At 34.9% G+C, this 21,153-nt stretch overlaps 1 protein-coding gene across 6 annotated transcripts in view; it reads right to left on the bottom strand.

Annotated features, from left to right (window-relative positions):
- The window catches only part of FAM169A (family with sequence similarity 169 member A), a 73,015-nt gene that overhangs the window by 15,441 nt on the left and 36,421 nt on the right, over nucleotides 1-21,153 (bottom strand). For all 6 annotated transcript variants that reach the window (XM_031966441.1, XM_023495822.2, XM_031966444.1 and 3 more), the window contains 7 exons: nucleotides 17,188-17,322; nucleotides 14,136-14,235; nucleotides 13,592-13,677; nucleotides 6,058-6,229; nucleotides 4,556-4,735; nucleotides 683-811; nucleotides 52-158 (listed from right to left, as the gene is read on the bottom strand). In XM_031966441.1, coding sequence (XP_031822301.1) covers nucleotides 52-158; nucleotides 683-811; nucleotides 4,556-4,735; nucleotides 6,058-6,229; nucleotides 13,592-13,677; nucleotides 14,136-14,235; nucleotides 17,188-17,319 — 906 coding nt within the window. In that variant the 5' untranslated portion in view covers nucleotides 17,320-17,322. The remainder of the gene's footprint in view (nucleotides 1-51; nucleotides 159-682; nucleotides 812-4,555; nucleotides 4,736-6,057; nucleotides 6,230-13,591; nucleotides 13,678-14,135; nucleotides 14,236-17,187; nucleotides 17,323-21,153) is intronic.

The raw sequence follows: 21,153 nt of genomic DNA, 5'->3' as shown, positions 1-21,153 counted from the left end.
ACACACATACAAATCTTATTTTTAGAAACAAATATGTACACCCACAACTACCTGCATTTCCCTAGGCAGGTTGTCTCCACATCCTACTTCACATTCGCGAATAGGTGTAGAGTCACAGTCTTCATATGTAAGTTTTCTCACTTCATTTGGAGAAACCTCTGTGCTTAGAAGAATTTAAAAAAAAAGAAAAGCAAGCCCACTTAACATATTTGATTATAAGATCATCATTACAACCATTTATAATATTATATATAACATTTGATTATAAAAACCACCCTCAGGAGTCCTTTTCTTCTAATTTGAAGTAAAAAAAAAAAAAAAAAAAAAAAAAAAGGATTCTTAAGTAAGTATTCTGCATTTTGTGAATTCTAGGAAAATTCATGAATTTCATAGGGACTTGTGCCCTTGGATCCTAGATAACCACTGCATAGTTGTTTTATGTTCTTTCTCTACCAATTCCTAATTAGCATACTGAGTAATTGAAAAGATGAACAAAGCCCTTGGAATAACAAAGATGATTATTAGTAGCCTAAATGTTAATATACAAGAACAGTCAAACTGTAGAATAACTTTATAGTATTTACTATTGTACATATTGTGCTGTACATGTTGTGTATTATATCAGTGGATATTCACTTTCTAATCTAGAGTGGGATTATAATCAACATATAAAAATTCTTACCTGCACATCTGAATGTTTCTCTCTGTAATGCACTGGTGATGGGGATTCTCTGATGCCACTGTCCAGTTCCTTCAATTTCCCAAAGAAGATCATGATCTCCTGGGTACTTCTCAAAATATTGTCTACAAGCTACAAAATACATATATAATGTTTTTCTTTTCTTTTTTAAAAAAAAATTCAGACACTTCAAAACAAAACTTGGGAGAGTTTATGCTAGTGAAAATAAGAAAAAAAATAAAATTAAAAATGTGAATGATTACCCTTGAATGAATAATGATTTCAACAAAAGACAGCCAAGTGCAAGTGAACATATGCCATAGTAGAAAGAGCAATAGAACTGGAATTGGCAAATGATAATATTTATTGGATCAACGTTTAATATATACTGAGATTAAATTGGTTATGTTATTATTTTTTATTAATTCCATTTACAATTTATTGATTTTATCCTGTAACTGTCTCATCATTGTTCTTTGTCTCTGAACTTACCTCATTCCAAATCAGCTGAATTTCTGAACTAAGTTAACTCAAATAATAAAGACTTCTTAATCACAAGAGGGAAGGAATAGGCTGTTACTAGTCTCTTAGTCCCAACTTTCCCCCCCTCTTTTTTTCCTTTTAGTAATTGTTTTTATTTTTTTCTAGTTATACATGTATGTTAACTTTTAAAATACACATTTCTTCATGAATCATGTTGGGAGAGAAAAACAAGAACAAAAAGAAAAAACCATGAGAGAAAAAAAAAAAAAACTAAAAAGAAGTGAACATAGCATGTGCTGATTTACATTCAATCTTCATAACTCTTTTTCTGTTGGCATATTTCTATAGATGGCATTTTCTATCTTTTAGATAGAAAATTTAGATTTTCTATCTAAAGTTTATTGAGATTGCCTTGGATCACTGAATCATGGAGAACTAAGTCTTTCATTGTTGATCATGACTCATTATCAACTTCTAACCAAGCATATTGTTCTCCATGTCAGCCATGTAACCAGTGATGTAGTTCTCAACCTGATAGCCAATTGTCTAATTTTCCTACCTACCCTGTTCTATTCTTTGTTCCAATTTTATAGCTCACATCATATGATAAGATCAGAATGATTACATGACTTAGACATAAATGATGATCCCAAGGCAAATTAGGAGAGCATAAAATAGTTTACCTGTCAGATCCATACATAAAGGAAGAATTTCTGAGTAAACAAGAGCTAGAGAGCATTATGAGATATAGTTTTGATGATATGAAATTAAAAATGTTTTTAAACCCCAATGCAGCCAACATTAGAAGAAAAATAGTAAACTGGGGGAGGGTCTTTTAAAAAGAAAAATCAACAGATATATTTATTTCATGGAAAACTTTCTCTAAAATTTACAATATTTTCTCTTTAACTATCTCTGGTATCTTTCCCTACTTATAAAATATCATCTTTCTCTCTTTTTTTAAACATGTGCAATTCCACAAATATCAGAATGCACAAGAAAAATCAGATCAAAAAGGGAAAAAACAAAAAAAAAATTAGAAAAAAACAAAATTCAGGCAAACAATAACAAAGAGTGGAAATACTATGACTATGTTGTGATCGACATTGTTCCCACAGTCCTATCTGGTTACAGATGCTCTCATCATTACAAGACCATTGGAACCATCTCACTGTTGAAGAGAGTCACATCCATCAAATTGATCATCATGTAATCTTGATGTTGCCGTGTACAATGATCTCCTGGTTTTGTTTATTTCACTTAGCCTCAGTTCAGGTTACTCTCTCCAGGCCTTTCTGAAATCATCCTATTGATTGTTTCTTACAGAACAATAAAATTCTATAACATTCATATACCATAACTTATTCTCCATTCTCCAACTGATGGGCATCCACTCAGTTTCTAGTTTTCTGTCATTACAAAAAGAGCTGCCACAAAATTTTTGCACATGTGGGTCCCTTTCCTTCTCTTATGATCTCTTTGAGATACAAGCCCAGTAGAAACACTGATGGATCAAAGGGTATGCACAGTTTTGATAGCTCTTTGGATATAGTTCCAAATAGTTCTCCCAAATGGTTGGATCAGTTCACAACTCTAATAGATGTGTGGTAATACAACAATGTATTAGTATCCCAGTTTTCCCACATTCCCTCCAACATTTGTTAATATCTTTTTCTGACATCGTAATCAATCTGAGAGGTACGCAGTGGTAATCTCAGAGTTAATTTGCATTTCTCTGATTAATAATGACTTGGAACATCTTTTCAAATGACTAGAAATGGTTTTAATTTCTTTATCTGAAAATTGTCTGTTCATATCCTTTGACCATTTATCAATTGGAGAATGGCTTGAATTCTTAAGATCAGTTCTCTATTTTAGAAATTATTCTTTTATCAGAACTCTTGAATGTAAAAAATTTCCCCTAGTTTATTGCTTCCCCTCTAATCTTATTTGTATTGGTTTTATTTATACAAAAACCTTTTCACTTAATAGAATCAAAATTATCCATTTTTGTATTCAATAATGTACTCTAGTTCTTTTTGACCACAAATCTCTTCCTTCTCCATGGATCTGAGAGAAATTATCCTTTGTTCTTTGAATTTGCTTATATCATTCTTTTATATATAAATCATGAACTCATTTTGACCCTATCTTATTGGCATTGGGTGTTAGTTGTGGGGTAATACCTAGTTTCTGCCATACTAATTTCCAATTTGGGGAGAAAGTCTTTATAGCACATATCTGATAAAAGCCTCATTTCTCAAACATACAGAGAACTAAGTCAAATTTATGAGAACACAAGTCATTCCCTAATTGATAAATAGTTAAAGAATATGACTAGGCCATTTTCAGATGAAATAAGCAAAGCTATCTACAGTCATATGAAAAAGTGTTAAATCACTAGTGATTTAATCACTCACCAGAGAAAGAAGTGATGGCGTCTGAATGCAGAGTGATGCATACTATCTTTCTCTTTATTTTTTTATGTTGGGTTTTTTAATCTGTTTTGTTCTTTCACACCATGACTAATACAGAAATGTGTTTTGTATGACTTACTTGTACAACCTATATCAAATCATTTCCCATCTCAAGAAAGGAGGAGAATAATAATTTGGAACTTAAAATAAAAAAAGATGTTGAAAATTGTTTTTAATACAATTGGGAATAAAATATTATTTAAAAAATAAAATAAGACAGCAGCTTACAAACCAACTTAATTCAATTTATGATTTGTTATTAAGATTCTTCGAATTTATTACACTCCTAGAAAGAAATCAAGATTAGGATGGTTAGTGACTAAGCAAGAAATCATACTATAAGGAAAAGTAACAGAAGCCCTGAATAATCTCCTAAATAATCAGTCACTGGGGGTAGGATTACTATAGGAAAAAGTTCAGAGCACCTGTTGTTCACCAAAGCACCAGATGTCATCCCAAAAGTTAATAATAGAGTTTGGGATAGGCATTCCACTCTTGATCCCTGTGCTGTCTGCCTAAATTGGCTGTGCCTCTGTCTCTTCCAAAAGCAACAAACTGCCTTAGGGTAAAAATGTTTCAGGATAATGCATTTCTAATATTATATTGGAAGTCAATGAAAAAAAAAAGTTTTATTTTTATAGGCCTTACTTTATAAATAATAATCTTTGTAGAAGCCCAGTGAACCCTAAAAGGCAGTTTTAAAATACGATAATGACATGCTAGGGAAATAAATTAAGCTTTGAGTTTCCAAAGAACCTAGGATGGCATTATATATATATATATATATATATATATATATGAAAAATTTAAATTCTAAATGTTAAAGTTGGGATAAAATTAAGATTTTAAGAGATGTTTTTATTGTATAAAAACTCCTAGAAAACAATAAAAAAATTTAAAGAAAAAATACATTTACCTGTATGCATAAAAGAAGATAGGGGAAAACGTAAACCAAGTTTTTCTTCTGTAAAAGAATCAACAAAGTCTTCTAGCATCAGTAGCCCCAAATCTTTTCCACGGTATTTCTTTCTTACAAACATTGTGTCAAGCACTGGAAGCTGGTAACTTTGAGTAAGATAGGAGGTACACATGCTTCCTACAATCATGAAAATGGGAATCAATTTATCACTTTTTAAAAAATCAGTTTAAAGCAAAAATATACATTTAATATAAATTTTAACAATCAAAACAAAGGGGTTTTAATTTAACGCCAATGAATCAGAAAATTGAGCAAAGCAATCAACTGTTGCTCAAAGACTATTTGGCATGTTTGCTAAGTAGTGATTATATTGGCCTTTCTTTACTAAAAAGTCTAACTTGCCAGAATTAAGGAACTGTGTAGGTGCATGAAGGGAGGATTATAGAACTGTGGAGCTGCATGAGGGGAAGATGGGTACAAAGTAGTTCTCAACTACAGACCCACTTATATCAAAATCGATTTTGGAGACAGTATCCAGACCTCATAGAACAAGAGTTGTAATAGGTAGGAAACAAGATATTGTCATGAGGGGATAAGAACAGAAAAGGGCAGGAAGAGTGGAAATGAGAAATTCATGGACGAGGATTTCTGAAGTGGTAGGGCCAAGGAACTGATAGACACAAAGGAAAAATGGAGAATGGAGTTGTACTAATCAATGGGGCCAATGATTATGGAGAAGGAGAAAATAATTCCTATGATTAACTAGAAAGGTAGGCTTGCTTATTCTGAGAGAATGAACAGAAATATCAAAGACTTGAACCCAGGTACAGCCTTGGACTCATTCCAAGTTGGATATAGTTGTTTTGTTCAAAGTTATCTATTTATAACACAACCAGTCTTTCAATTTCCATGGGAATTTCTCTTCAGCAATACAAGTCTAAACTTAACACCAAAATGAAGACATTTTGAAAGACATGATAAATTATCTTTTAAAATACCTTCTGTGGTGTAAAAAACTATTACAACAAAAACAATTACAGAAAATTGAGTCATTAGAACTGGGTTCCACAAATAACTTTTTATATATTCTCTCACCTCCTTTTGCATTTATTCCAAAATAAGGCAAATATTTGATATATGCAGCTTAAAATTTTTTTAATGTAATATATAATGTAAGGAAAAGTTTCCATTTAATAGAATGTGGAATTCTACCTAAATGCTGTCAATATTACTGTCCCTCATTGAAATTCAGACAGCAAACAACTAAATGAGTTTAAAAGAAAAAAGTTTTAAAACTTGCTGATGAAAAAAAAAAAAAAAGGTTCCTTATTCTAAATTTTGTGGATTAGTTGGGGGGAAAAAAAACTATGCCCTTAGCAAGTACTAAATAAAATAGCTTCATTTAGAATTCAAGTGAATAATTAAATAAGAATCACATATTTTTATTAATAGAGCTACCTGCTTTGGTAGATATAAATAATATACTTGAAAATACTCACCTGTAGGTTTAACTGAATAAAATCCAATAGCTTCACCTTTCTTCCACAAAATTTTAGCATAATCTGTACTGCTATGGCATAGGAATGGGACCTCATTTCTTTCCATTTCCTGTTTTCTATAAATTATTCGATTTAAAACATACAGCACCACTCTCTCCCCAAGGGTGCTCACCTAAAAGGAAGAGTCAAACATCAATTCTAGCAGACTGAATGTGGCTACTCACCTTGTTCCTGGCTCCTACTTCTTGGAATTCTTATCAGTTTTAATTAAATAAGGGCTCACAATAAATGCTACTTACATCATCAGATGTGGTCATTATGTCACTAACTTTATTATAAGGAAGGGTTAATTTCCAAGGGATGATTTTGGGAAGACCTATCTAAAAATAGTTGTTCTATATTTTAAAAAAGACATTAACTCATTTTTTAAAATACATTTCACTAAATTACAAATACATCATTCATTATCCATTCTAAATACCACCTACTTTAATAGGCCGATAGGCACCAATCATATTTAGATCCAAGAAAAAAGTTTGTCCTAAGTATGCTCCTCTTCTTTAATAGCCAAGGTCTTCATCTGCCTCCCTTCCCAGAGGTCCCTACATTAGTTGTCCTTGATATTCTTTCCACTAAACTCCAAGCCCTACATTCAAACAAAAATTTCAGGTGCCATCCCATGAAGGCATGATATCTGCTGTCTTACCAAAGAAAGAACTCATTTCAAATTAATTCATGTTCATGCTACTTGAACAGAAGTTTCATGCTACTATGAACAAATGAGACAACTTGACCTTCCCATTTACATCATAGTGGCCTTAAGAGGACACTACTGCCATCCTAAACATCTAATGCAAAGAAGAGATTCTAACACTCAGTTTAGATGATGGGGCAGCATGGATGGCAACCTGTGGAGCACATCTTGTACTACTTGTCATGTAACCTCCATGTAATCCACAGCTAGATGGTACAGAAACTGAACATGCTTTGCTCCGTATCTTACTTTCACTTTCTATAGAGATGCTTTTTTAAAAGAAATATTGGCTGAAAGTATCTATCAACTGACTACAACATGTTGGTTCCTCTTCTAGGTGCTCAGGATACAAAAAGAAAATACTTCCCTCCCTTCAGAGCTTAATTTTTATCAGGAAAAACAAAACACACACAAATAAATATATATAACATTTGTGTTTACTGCTACATAGCCTTAGAAAGTCACTTCTCTTGGATTCTATTTCTTATTGTTTAAATTTTGTTTAATTATCAATTTAAAAGTAATTTTTAAAAATGAACAAATAAGAGGATTGTATGTAAAACTATGTACTAAAGTTCTTTATAGTTTGGAGTTATTTTTAATGTCATTAATGACAAAAGAAGGGAAATAATCAATTTGGGAATGGTTGTGAAAGGAAGACACATTGATTCACTGTTGGTATAAGTATGAATCAGTCCAATTATTCTGGAAAACATTTTGAAAATATACATGTAAATTAACTATAATGTCCATATCCTTTGATTTAGAGATCCCACTGCTATGAGGAGGGGAAGGAAGAACAGAGAGAGGGAGGGAGGGGAAAAGAGAGGGAGGAAGAAAGGAAGGAAAGAAGGAAGAGAGGCTGCCTGACAGGCAAATGAATAAAATAGTCTCTGTCATCTAACCTAAAAGAATGACTTTGTACTTGTATCCACAGCACATACTAAGTGCTTAATAAATATTTGTCAAATAAGATTACAAGATTTCCCAACTCAGAAAGTGACATTCCCCATCCTACAAGCAATTCCAGCCTATGATCCTACCATTTCTGGGACCATGATTGTAGTTAGTAGTAGATCCTGGAACCATTAATAACTATAAATTGTCCAGAGTCTGCCAACTAAGAGTGACTACTAAAACTACAAACAGCTTTGATTTGGGGCCACCCTAAACTGCCTACCTTCTGTAATGGACCTCCCCAAATTCCTTCCCATTGAACCCAAACCCTCATAAGACTTTTACTTCCTCCTAAGATTATTCATTTAAACTAAAAGAGAATGGGAGGAATGGAATATTTTCATGGCAATAAAACAAAGAGAGAAGCAGGTAAATAGGACAGACCTGAAGGAAATGTCTAAAAGCAGGTATGCAAAACTGAATAATGTGTCCTTGTGACAAATGCCTCCTCTCTGTAAAATGTGTCAATATAACAGGTTTAAAAAAAATTAAAAGAGGGTAAAAGCATCTTTGAGGATCATGACTCCATACTATCAGGGAAAATGACAATTTCCTAGATATAATGGAAAATAAAAGAGTTTAAAAGCAAAAATAAGGAAAAGGATCTGAAGTAGCAGACAGGAATCCTATTTGTAGCAGAAAGTTAGAGATTTGTATAAACATGATTTGAGAAAGACAGGAAGAAAACCTGAAGAACCTAGAGCTAAATAGTGAAAGGGGCTTACTTATACAACTCCATTATTGATCTGGAACATCTACGACTTTGATCCTTTACAGACATTGTTATAAGATTCATAAACGGACATTGTTAATAGTTGTTAATAGACATGGTTGGTGTGTGCCAAGCAACCTATACCACTTTTCAAGCAACCTATACCACTTTTCAAGTACAAACCCATTTTATCTCCTTTCCTATTCAATTCTGGACCTTGCTCACTATTTATAAGACTTATCCTAAGCATAGATGCTGATGTACCAACTCAATCAACCAGCCCAACAATTGTACTTCAATTTGGAGACAAGGTGAATGTTTTACTATCCTTTGGATTTCTATTCTGTGCTTTTTAACTGTGGATCTCATTAAGAAAGACTTAAAGTTTGGATCACAATGAAGTCAACATAATGTTATGTAAAAGAGGAAATATTGGAAGAACCTCACCATTTAGAGGGAATCCCACTTTCATTTGGATACTATTCTTCTTGACAAAGGTATCTAAAAGTTTCAACTCTAAGTTCAGCACTTTATTTAATATATCAGGCTTGATTTGAAATCCAAGAGGCCCAACTATACCACCTTACCAGAGTACTAAAAGATCTAACAAGGGCAGCTAAGTGGTGCAGTGGATAGAGTACCGGCCCTGAAGTCAGAAGGACCTGAGTTCAAATCTGGTCTGACACTTAACACTTCCTAGCTGTGTGACCCTGGGCAAGTCATTTAACCCCAATTTGGCTCAGCAAAAAAAAAAAAAAAAAAAAAAAAAAAAAAAAAAAAAAAAAAAAAAAAAGATCTGACAGGTGTGACAGGCTGAGACACTGTCTTGTGACCTTTAAAAGGTCCTGGATAATGGGAGAGAAGATGCCACAGAACCAAGGAGGAGGAAATACTGTCCCAATTTTGAAAAAAATTGTTGAGTAAAGCATGTAAAGTAGTTTCATTTCAATTCCAGGCAACATTAGAGATGGGAGTGAGAGATCATAAAAAATAAAGAGAATAGGCTCTCCTACATCAATTTCGTTTTTATTTTTCAACAGGAACACTACACTGACAAATGAGGAAAGTGCTGCACCTATTGTCATTTAGTCAATCAGTTGCATCCAACTCTTTGTGATTTCATTTGGGATTTTCTTGCACAGAAAAGATTGTCATTTCCTTCTCCAGCTCATTTTACAGATAAGGAAACTGAGGCAAACAGTGTTAGGAGACTTGCCACTAGGAAATATCTGAGAACTTCTGAACCTGGGTTCTCCTGATTCCAAGCCTAGTACTCTATCTTCTATACCACCTAGCTACCCAAAGTACCTAGATTTTGCCAAACCATTGACAAAGACTCTCATACTAGCCTTGAAAACAAGTGGTGCATACTAGCTAGACAATAAGTGGATATGATAATAAGATGCAATATGTAACAGGGGAAAAAAAGCTAAAGAGTAAGTTGAAATAAGACGGTTGATTGATATGACTGACTGTGGGCTAATGACACTATGAAAGTTCCACAATCAAGAATGTACTAGTAAATAACAACTAGCTCTCCAAAAGAGAGAGGGGAGCAAGACAGACATTTAAGTTTAATCGGTATTATTAACATTTCCCCTAAATGGGACCAGGTGAAGATTTCTCAAAAGTTTCTCAAAAAGGATTAGGTCAGACCCTAGACCTAAATTTCAGATAGTCACATGATCCTTATTCTTAGGAGTCTGTAGGGTAGAAAAGGTCAGTTCCTAGGTATAGGCTTCAAGAAGTTATGCCAGGTCCATCCATTGTTTTTTTTTGTTTGTTTTTTTGTTTGTTTTTTTTTTTTAGTTTAATAGCCTTTTATTTACAGGATATATACATGGGTAACTTTACAGCATTAACAATTGCCAAACCTCTTGTTCCAATTTTTCACCTCTTACCCCCCCCACCCCCTCCCCTAGATGGCAGGATGACCAGTAGATGTTAAATATATTAAAATATAACTTAGATACACAATAAGTATACATGACCAAAACATTATTTTGCTGTACAAAAAGAATCAGACTCTGAATTATTGTACAATTAGCTTGTGAAGGAAATCAAAAAATGCATGTGTGCATAAATATAGGGATTGGGAATTCAATGTAATGGTTTTTAGTCATCTCCCAGAGTTCTTTTTCTGGGCATAGCTAGTTCAGTTCATTACTGCTCCATTAGAAATGATTTGGTTGATCTCGTTGCTGAGGATGGCCTGATCCATCAGAACTGGTCATCATCTAGTATTGTTGTTGAAGTATATAATGATCTCCTGGTCCTGCTCATTTCACTCAGCATCAGTTCGTGAGTCTCTCCAGGCCTTTCTGAAATCATCCTGTTGGTCATTTCTTACAGAACAGTAATAATCCACAATATTCATATACCACAATTTATTCAGCCATTCTCCAACTGATGGATATCCATTCAGTTTCCAGTTTTTAGCCACTACAAAAAGGGCTGCCACACACATTCGTGCACATACAGGTCCCTTTCCCTTCTTTATAATCTCTTTGGGATATAATCCCAGTAGTAACACTGCTGGATCAAAGGGTATGCATAGTTTGATAACTTTTTGAGCATAGTTCCAAACTACTCTCCAAAATGGTTGGATTCGTTCACAACTCCACCAACAATGCATCAATGTCCCAGTTTTCCCGCATCCCCTCCAACAATCATCATTATTTTTTCCTGTCATCTTAGCCAATCTGACAGGTGTGTAGTGGTATCTTAGAGTTGTCTTAATTTGCATTTCTCTGATTAATAATGACTTGGAGCATCTTTTCATATGACTAGAAATAGTTTCAATTTCTTCATCTGAGAATTGTCTGTTCATATCCTTTGCAGGTCCATCCATTGTGCCACCTACTTTGCTATTTAACATTTTTATTAACAAGAAAACACAAATGGCATGCTTATCAAAGATGTAAAATGTAATTCAAAATTTATTAAGCAGAAATGTGCTTAAGTATACTATTGCTACTAAATAGCAATACAAAACAAAAATAGTCCTAGACCTCAGAAGTTTGAAGGAAGGATATTTATAATACTGCACAGCACAAAGATTAAATGAATCAATTGTGGCATGATATTTTCATCAAAGAGTTGTGGTATAAAGCAACCCTGATCTCTGTTTCATCATTCCCCAAAACTGTACTTTTGCTTTACAATTTCTGTGACTTTTCATCTTTTTGCTCCTCAATTGCTATAAAATGTGATTTAGGAACTTTTTTTTCCTTTTGATTTAGTAAGAAAAACTCTGCTACCCAGGCTCCTTTCTAAATAAATAAATAATGTCTTTGACAGGTCTATCTAAAATGCAAGTAGAATGTTTTCTTCTGCATAAACGAACCACTATACTAAAGCATTATTGGAAAGGTATGCAATTTTCTAAATGAAAAATCCAAGCTATCAAAACCATATGAAAAATTGTACCACACTGCTAATAATTAGAAAAATGCAAATTACAGCAAGCCCTGAGGTTCCACTTCACACCTATCAGATTAACAAAAAAGGAAAATGACAAATTGTTGTAAGTTCTAAGGGAAACAGGCATATTAATGCACTGTTGCTTACAACTATGAATTGATTTAGCCCTTCTAGAAAGCAATTTGAGACTCTGCCCCCAAAGTCATTAAATTGTACATATCCTTTGATTCAGTAATATAGCCACTAACTAGGTTTATATCCCAAAGAAACCAAAAAAGAAATAAATCATATGGACAAAAATGTTTTTCTGCAATAGCAAAAAAGAAAAAAAAAAAAAAAAAGGGAGGGGGGAGGCGACTTAAGGATTGCTTGAGGGAACAGCTAAATATCTTATGTTATATTAATGTAATGGAACATTATTGTACCATAATAAGCAATGAAATAGGTTGCAGGGAAAGTTGAGATTTGCAAGAGTGAAGTGAGCAGAAGCAGAAAAATGTATACAATACTAACATTATTCAAAAATAACTTCTATTCAAAAATGACCTCTAATCAATGAAATGCCCAACCACAATTCCACAGTACTAAAGACAATGCATGCTAACCACTTTCTGACAGAGAGGTGTTATATTAAAGATGGAGAATTAGAGGTAAATTTGGGCAGCTAGGTGGTGTCATGGATATAGTCCTAGAATTAGGAGGACTGAGTTCAAATCTGATCTTGGACACTTACTAACTGTATGAACATGGACAAGTTATTTATTTCCAAAAAGCCTCAAAAAAAAAAAAAAAAAAAGATATACATTTTTGGATATATCTATGGCTGGAATTTGCTTTGTTTTTGTTATTGTCATTTTCAGCAGCAATATTACAAATAAAACTTATTTTCAACAATTTCTTGCTCTTTGTGATCCCACTTTTTTTTTTGGGAAGAGACACTGGAATGTTTTGTCAATTCCTCCTCCAGATCATTTCACTGATGAGAAAACTAAGGCAAATAGGATTAAGTGAGTTGTCCAGGATCATATATCTATGAGGTCACATTTAAATTCAGAAGGATGAGTCTTCCTGATTCCAGATCAAGCATTCTATCATTGTATCTCCTTGCTGTCTCTTAATACACAACAAAATGGTTGAAATCTACTTTCCATCACTAGGCAAATTTGTGATAAAGTTTTTCTCTTTTCCTTTAATTCATAATGGGTAGTATGGGGAGGAAAATATATACCTATTAACTGAAAATAAAATTAATTTTTAAAAAACAGTGGAAAGAAGGCAGGAGATGGAATGTCACATAGAACGGACATTTAAGAACAGAGCAACTAGAAGGGGAGATCCCAAAATAGTGAAGAACCTCAGTATCATGCCTTTGGTGGGGAGGAAAGGATAGGAAGGAGAGGGGGAATAGAAGTGGGGAATGGGATGACACATGATAGTTATTTTCAGATATTTGACAGGCAGTCACAAAAAAGGAGTGAATATACTGTACTTAGGCCCAGGAGGTAAAGTGAGGCACAACAGATTTAAGTTTCCAAGAGGCTGTCTTTTTTAAAGCAAAGATTTCCCATGATTCTAATCTGATTGAGCAGGGCAAAGCCACTGAAGATAATTAGTCTACATTAAAACACTATATTGGGGGAAAGATCTTAACATAGCAAAATAACTAGAACATTTCAAAATCTTATTACCTTCTGAAGCCCTTCTCTAGAAGGGATTGATGTTTTCACAATATCATCAATAGCCCACCACTGATCAGCAAGGTAGAGAGCCACAGCTTCAAAGGAATCAGATAAAAAAAGAAAACAAAAAAATATTAGTAACTAAATCCAAGGCATTATGTATTTATAGTTGCTATTTATTTTAGGGCTTTTTAACTGTTTGTCTATAAGACTATTAAAGACTATTAAAGAAATCCAAAATCAAACCACAAACTACAATTCTGTAAACATTCTCTTTGGAAGTTTGGTCTATATCATCAAATTGGCCCATTCTAATACTTGGTAAAATAAAGTCATCTTGGCCAGCTCTGCTCACTTAAGAAAACAATTTCACACACTGAAGTAATAGATAAGGAAGTAACCAAAAAAGCAATATGAGGCAAGTAAGGATTTCTCTATATTAATAGTTAGAAATATACTGTTACAAATCTATATGTCACTAGTTTTAAATGTTTCTAAAAGTTTGGAAGAAAATCCATTCATTCATTAAAAAAAACAACAACAATAAATATACCTGTGAGTGAGTCCTCTGGTGCAAAAAGAGCAAGAATTTTGTGGGTCTGATCACCACCATAAAGAGGAATAAAGCCAACAGTTGACAGGCTGATTGGAATCTGAAAGAAATGAGAATAGCTAAGAATAAAATGCAACAAAGCCATACAAAGAGACACAATACTAGCTATGTTCACTATATCTGTGAACATTTGATTTTGATAGGGCAGATAGAAAGGTAGCACAATGGATAAAGAAGAAAACCTGGGGGCCTGAGTTCAAATCCTGCCTCAGACACTAATTGGATAACCATAGGTAAATCACTTGACTGCTATCTGCCTCAGTTCTCTCATTTGTAAAATGAGGATTATAATAGCAACTACTTCTCAAGCAGGATTAAATCACTCAATATTAGTAAAGTGTTTTGTAAACTTTAAAACAGTATATAAAATGCTATTATTACAAAGAGGCTATCTACTCAATTTTAACAAAATTTTTCTCCCAATTCATTTTAATTATATAAGATCTTTGAAAAAGCACAAAATCTCCTAGGGGAGAGCTTGAGACCCTGAATCACCCTTTCCCCACAGATTAAAGGGGACACAGTTTCAAGGCCCCCTCCAAAGGTTAAAGGGGACACAAATTACATCATTTTCACTCATTCATTATTATCCTCTAAAATGAAACATTCCCAGTTCTTCAACCTATTCTAGTTTAAATATTTGCCTACCATGCTGCCCTACACTATACCAACTTCCCAGGTACTTTCCTCAGGAACCAATTCTACTTTTTGAAGGCCCTGTCCATCATATTTTCATAGAAGCAGGTGTGTGCTGTAGTTAGCGTGAATTGGCTCCCAAGAGCTAACTCTTAGATTTTCAGAAATCAGCAAGCTACAAGTCAGGGCTTGATTTATTATTTTGTTGACTGTCTTAAGAAAGTAATGGGGGAAATGTTCATAAAGCACATTAAATTTAATTTAACTAGATGGGACTGACTGGCAGAGAGAGTCTTTAGTATGGATAAAATTACTCCCTGAAGTAAGCAGGGAAGGGAGGATCAGTTTAATCTACTTCTACCCTCTGTGTCCAGCCAGAAATCCAAGTTATGTCAAACCCATGAAGTTAAATTTCCTCTATAATCTGTCCATGGCTCACACCATCTTTACTGAATCCCTTTTGGGTTATAGTCTTGTGTTGTCTTCCTCCATCCCTCCCCCATGCCACATGGTGTCTTTCCTCTCTTTCTCCCCACTGTGCCTCATAATGTCTTTCTCCCTCTTAGAGTTAGCTAATTCTTTGCTTGTCAGCCAAGGGCATAATCCATTTTTATGGGGGTATTTCCTTTCTTCTGATTAATTATAAGTTCCACTACAGAATTTGTCTTTTCTATTGTTAATTGTTAAAACTTCTTTCCTTGCTAATTGTAAACTCTCCCAACTCAGAGTATTTACCATTCCAGGTATCTATTGTTTCTCTTCATTTTATCTACCACCTTTTCTAAATAAAACTATTTTTTGCCAAAATTCATTGTGAATTAATTCTTCACCTGACCAAACCCCAAGCTTTTGGTAACTACATCAATCTCAACACTTGGTACTAAACCCCAAACATATCATTTGGCTAGGAATTACTTTCCTGAATATATCAAGTATGTCATGTGCGCATGTTTTATTCCTCAGTACACTCATGGCTGGCAGAGACTTAACCCAATCTGGAGTCTAGGTTAGAGATGTTAAAGGATCTGCCCACATTTACATAGATAGTAGGAATATGGCAGTAGAATAACCAATTTTTTATTCTTTAGCCCCTATTTTATCACACATTGTTGTTATGCCTAGTATATTCAATTTAGTCATTTTTTTTCCCAATAGTGTCTGAGTTTTTATGATCTCATTTGACATTCTCTTGGCAAAGATACTGGAGCAGTTTACTTTTCCTTCTCTAGCTCATTTTGTAAATAGACAAACAGGAGTGACTTGCCTTTTATCACACAGTATCTGAGACTGGACTTGAACTCAGAAAGATGAATCTTTCTAATTGTAGGCCCACAACTCAGTCTACTGCAGCCCTTGTCACACAATGTCACATACTACTTTACTCTGTTGTTCTAATGAGCTAAGTAAGCTCTTTCAAAAAAAAAAAAAAAATTCCCCAACATCTCAAATTCAAATTTGTTTTCCTTTTAAAATCAATCCAATAATTCACAAATACCTAAAGCATTACATCAAATTCTAGTTAAAGTATCAAAGATTCACAACATGGTTTTGACGAAGGGAGCCCCAAAACTCTAAAACTCCTTGAAGGACAAATTCTCCTTGAATCCTGCCTCTGTAAAAGACCTTGGAGAGAACAAATAGCTTCATTCTGTTATCTAGGCTGGTTGAGTTTGGAGCTGGAGATACCAATCCTAAAGAATTGAAGAGAACACCCATTCAATTCCAAGACTTTCTATTCTGAGTCCAGCTCAAACTCCACCCACTGGTCCCCTTGGCTTGTAACCAAAGGCTTCTATTATAAAAGAGCCAATTTTAAACTTACTCCTCAAAGAGGAGCTAATACGTTATCTGTGGCATATTAGAAAACTCTGCCCACTGGAATATTCTCTTTCAGCGTTAACCTCTCTTTATCTCCCTCACCTATTTCCCTGATGAGACTTTATATCTCTCTCTCAGGATTTCTCCACTAGAAACTTTACTCCCCTGTTGGGATCTTACCACTAAGGAATTCAGCCTTTCTATTCATCATAGCAAAGACTGACTTCCCAATGCCTATAATAAACTTCTTTTATATCAGTCTAGCTTTTTGGGTTCGTAAATTCCTGCACCACCAAAAGGGGGTTCCCCAAAACTCCCTACCTTGTGCCAATCTTAAAGGGGATTTAGGGGAACCAAACCTCTTCATTTGTTTCCCCGAACCCCAAACCTGTCATTATCCTCATCATTTAACTCCCTGACCACCTGGAACCCTAATCTCATCATTTGGTTCCCTAACTGGAAATCCCCAAACCAGATCTCATCGGTTTCACTTCTAAATTCTCATTATTAAATAAAAATCATAACAAGACCTCCTTACCAGATTACTGAGAAGAGGAAACTGTTCAGGATTCTCTGGGTCCCCACACCTGAGATCTAACAAGTAATCTTCTGCAGAACTTTCTAATTCTTCATGACTACAGTTATTCAGAATATCCACAGGAAATGCCATCCCCTTAAAAAGAGAAAATAAACAGATTAAAATCTGTAAAAACACTATATTATCAACTACAAATTGTAGGCTCCTATTAAAAGCAGGAAGAAAGGGTAAATAGCACATTTTTGTTGCAAATATTTTTTAAAATAAAGTTTCTTTGTAGCAAGGGATGGCTCATTGATTAAGGAAGTGACAGAATGTGATGTAAAAACAGAAGGTATAAACAAAAATAAGTTCCAATTCTAAAAATAAATAAAACCAATGAGAAACAATAATGTCTATGATAAAAACTCAGGGTACTTAGAGAAACCCTTTTAAACTAGTCATGTAGCTTAATCAATCAATAAACATTTATTAAGTACTTACTATGAGCCATGCTTCTAAGATCTAGATCACTTGGGCATAAATTTACAAATTTAATTTCTATTGTAGTATATATGACTCAAAGAAGGTTGGACAGACAAGTAAAGAACCTCCAGAGATTGATAATTAAGGGTGAAGAAACTTCCCTAAGAGGGTAAGTGCAGTACTTTATGAAAAAAGCAGCAGTTCAAAGTACTCCAAAGAAATGAGGTATAGAGTTGCCCCAGGAGAAAAAAGAACTTTTAGAGACTCCCAGTTTCCTCTATTCCAGATTACTCGCTCTTCTATTAGCATTTTAAATCCTTCAAACCTTTCTCAAACCAATTTTTCTGGATTGATTTCACAATATTCCCCCCTCAGGCAGAAATTCTACATTCCAACTAAATTGATCTACGGGATGTAATTCCCCACAAGACTTTTCCTCCTCCCCTCTCATTTTGAGGCCCTGGCTATGACCCCAAGCAGCTAATGCACTTTACTTTTTTATATTTTAAAATCCCCTAGCTTCCTTCAGGGTGAGGAAATAGATAGAAGTCTGAAACCAACTGCACACACATATTGGAAGATGTAATCCCTCAGCCTAAATATCTTCATCTGTAAAATGGGGTGATGACAATTGCACTATTTCCCAGTGTTGTGAAGATATAAATTATGTTTGAGTTTCATAAACCTTAAAGTGTTTCTCTCTCACACACACACCCACAGACACAGAAGCTATTATTATTACTAAAGCTACATTTGACTGATCCAACCATTCTGGGAGAACAATTTGGGACTATACCCAAAAGGCTATAAAACTGTGCACACCCCTTGATCCACCAATACCACTGTGAGGGCTGTATCCCAAAGAGACAAGTGCAAAAACATTTGTAGAAGCTCTTTTTATGGTGCCAAAGAATTAGAAATTAAGGGGATGTCCATAAATTGGGAAATGGCTGTAAAGACGAATATATGAATGTAATGGAATACTATTGTTCTATAAAAAGTGATGATCAGGCACATTTCAGAAAAACCTGGACTTATATGAACTGATGAGGCACAGTGAAGTGAGCAGAGAGATTATTGTACACAGTAACACTGTGTGATCAACTTTGATACTTAAGTTTTCTATGTAATACAATGATTTGTAACAATTTCAAAAGACTCATGATAGAAAATACTATCAGAAAATCAGAAGGAACTATGGAGTATGAATACAAATTGAAGAACTGTTTGAAGGATTTTAAATACTAATAAAAAGTTGATAGTCTATTTTCACTTTTTTTTTTTCTCTCTCAAGATGTTGCCCTTTTGTTCTGATTCTTTTTTTTTACAACATGACTTAGGTGGAAATGTATTTACTATGAGTGTACATGTATAACCAATATCAGACTGATTGCTGTCTTGGGAAGGGAAAAAGGGAGGGAGAAAAAAGTGGAAATCAAAATCTTATAAAAGCAAATGTTGAAAATGTCCCCCGATCTTTGTGGAGTGTGGGCCACCTGGGGAAATTCCTGGAAATGATTCCCCAGGCACCTGAATCTCTCTTGAGAAAGCTATCTGGTTTCCATGGGAATCCCACCTCCAATTGATCTGATAATCATTTTGGTCTGGTCATCACCCTTTACTGAATTGAAAATTAGCCCCCAATTGCTCCCTAGCGCCAAACCATAGAAACCTAATCTAATCAAAGGCTATACTCAAAACCTTTGATAATTTCCTGTCGGGATTTGGCCTGCTGGGAAGTTGTTTCTCAGTGTAAACCCATCTTTGCCAAAAACCAAACTCTGCTAAATTCCTTTTTGGAACTAGCCCTTTGAGGAAGTTATTTCTCAGTGTAACAAACCCACTTTTTGCCAAAACTTTGCCTGCAGATCAGGACGACTGCAAATTCTTTCACAAAAAACCTGCAATACGGGCCTGGGGACTCCATTGCTGTTAGGGTATCTCTCATGCCTCAACATTTGGGAAAGTAAAATACTATTGAAAAATTTCAAAAATCCTATTATCATCCTTATCTAGGTGTTCTTTCCTCCCATCATAGCTGTGTTGCTGCTAAAGTCATGTAACAAATTCTCTACACACTACACACTACACACTCTCTACACACTCTACACACTACAAATTCATATTATCTTGTCACAATTGAGTTCTCCTGCTTGCACAATGCTTTTTCCTCTGCCCCAAACTTCTGTCCTCTGCAGAACTCCACTGTCACTCTCTTCTCCACTCAAGAGAAATGCAATTATTAAGAAAATTAAGGTGACAGAGCAAAAAAAGCTATCACTGAGCTTCCTCTTAATTCTGTCCCCTCTTGTCTCCTTCAGGAACATCAGGATCCTCAAATTCCTTTTTTAGAGTGCCTTCCCTAATGCCTTTCAGGGTAACTTCACTAGACCTGGTCATCCTCTCAAACTAGAAGTCTATCTTCTCTCTTCACATTCAGTGATACCCCTAGAATCATCTACATTCACAGCTTCTATTGTGGTCTTAGTCAAACTGAGACTTGTTGAAGATCTTAGCTTAAAAAGGTCAAGATGTCCCATTGCATCCAGGGCCATCTCCAGTCATCATGATCTATATCTGGCCACTGGACCCAGATGGCTCTGGAGGGAAAGGGAGGCAGGAGGCCTTGCACAGCCTTCCCTCCCTTAAATCCAAGTCACTTGAATGTCAAGGCACCACCTCTGACATCAGGGCCCTCTTTGAGAAAGAACAGCAATAATCACCATATCCCCCAACCCACCCCAATCCTTGTTAATTTAATCTAGCCCAATCCCAGCATTTCCCAGACTGCTCTTTTGCCAAGTTATCAACAATCTAACAGCAAGATTCAATGATCCCATCACAGTCCCCATCTTCCTTTAATTTTCTGTAGTTTTTGATACTGTTAACCATCCCTTCTTTCTGGATACCATCTCTCCTTAAGCTTCCAAGGCACACTAACTCTTCCTTCTTAGTATTCTTTTGTGGAAGCATTATCCAGCTTCTGCCCTCTTAGCATGGGTGGGGTTCTTGAACCTCTGAACTCTCTTCTCTCCCTCAGTGAGAAACATGTCCCAGGATTTCTGTATCTATACATAAACCTGATTCTAGAGCTAACTCCTGAAAGCAAGTTCCACATTGCCAACAGTTAGATTCAAACTGAGAAGGACCAAAGCAAGACTTCATTACCCTTCCCTCCCAACTCATTATCTAACCCCAAAACACTTCTTCCAAGGATACCATTTTAATATGGGTAAAGGGCTACTTAACACTGTGACTCGACTAGATTCAGGAAGATCTAAAACTCAAATCTAGTTTTAAATATGAATGTAGATACATACTACTAGCTGTGTGACTCTTTTGGCAAGTAACTTAATCGCTGCCTCAGTCTTACATTAGTAAAATGGGGCTTACCTGCATGTACCTCACAGGGCTCTTATGAGGATCAAATGAGATATTTGCAAAGCACTTTGTAAAACTTAACCACGCTTTATAATTATTATTGCCACATTTGGAATCACC

Source organism: Sarcophilus harrisii, chromosome 1 (assembly GCF_902635505.1).
Source record: "Sarcophilus harrisii chromosome 1, mSarHar1.11, whole genome shotgun sequence".
Classification (NCBI taxonomy): Eukaryota; Metazoa; Chordata; class Mammalia; order Dasyuromorphia; family Dasyuridae; genus Sarcophilus; species Sarcophilus harrisii.
Note: the sequence above shows the minus strand (reverse complement) of the source record. Positions and strands in the feature narration are given on the sequence as shown.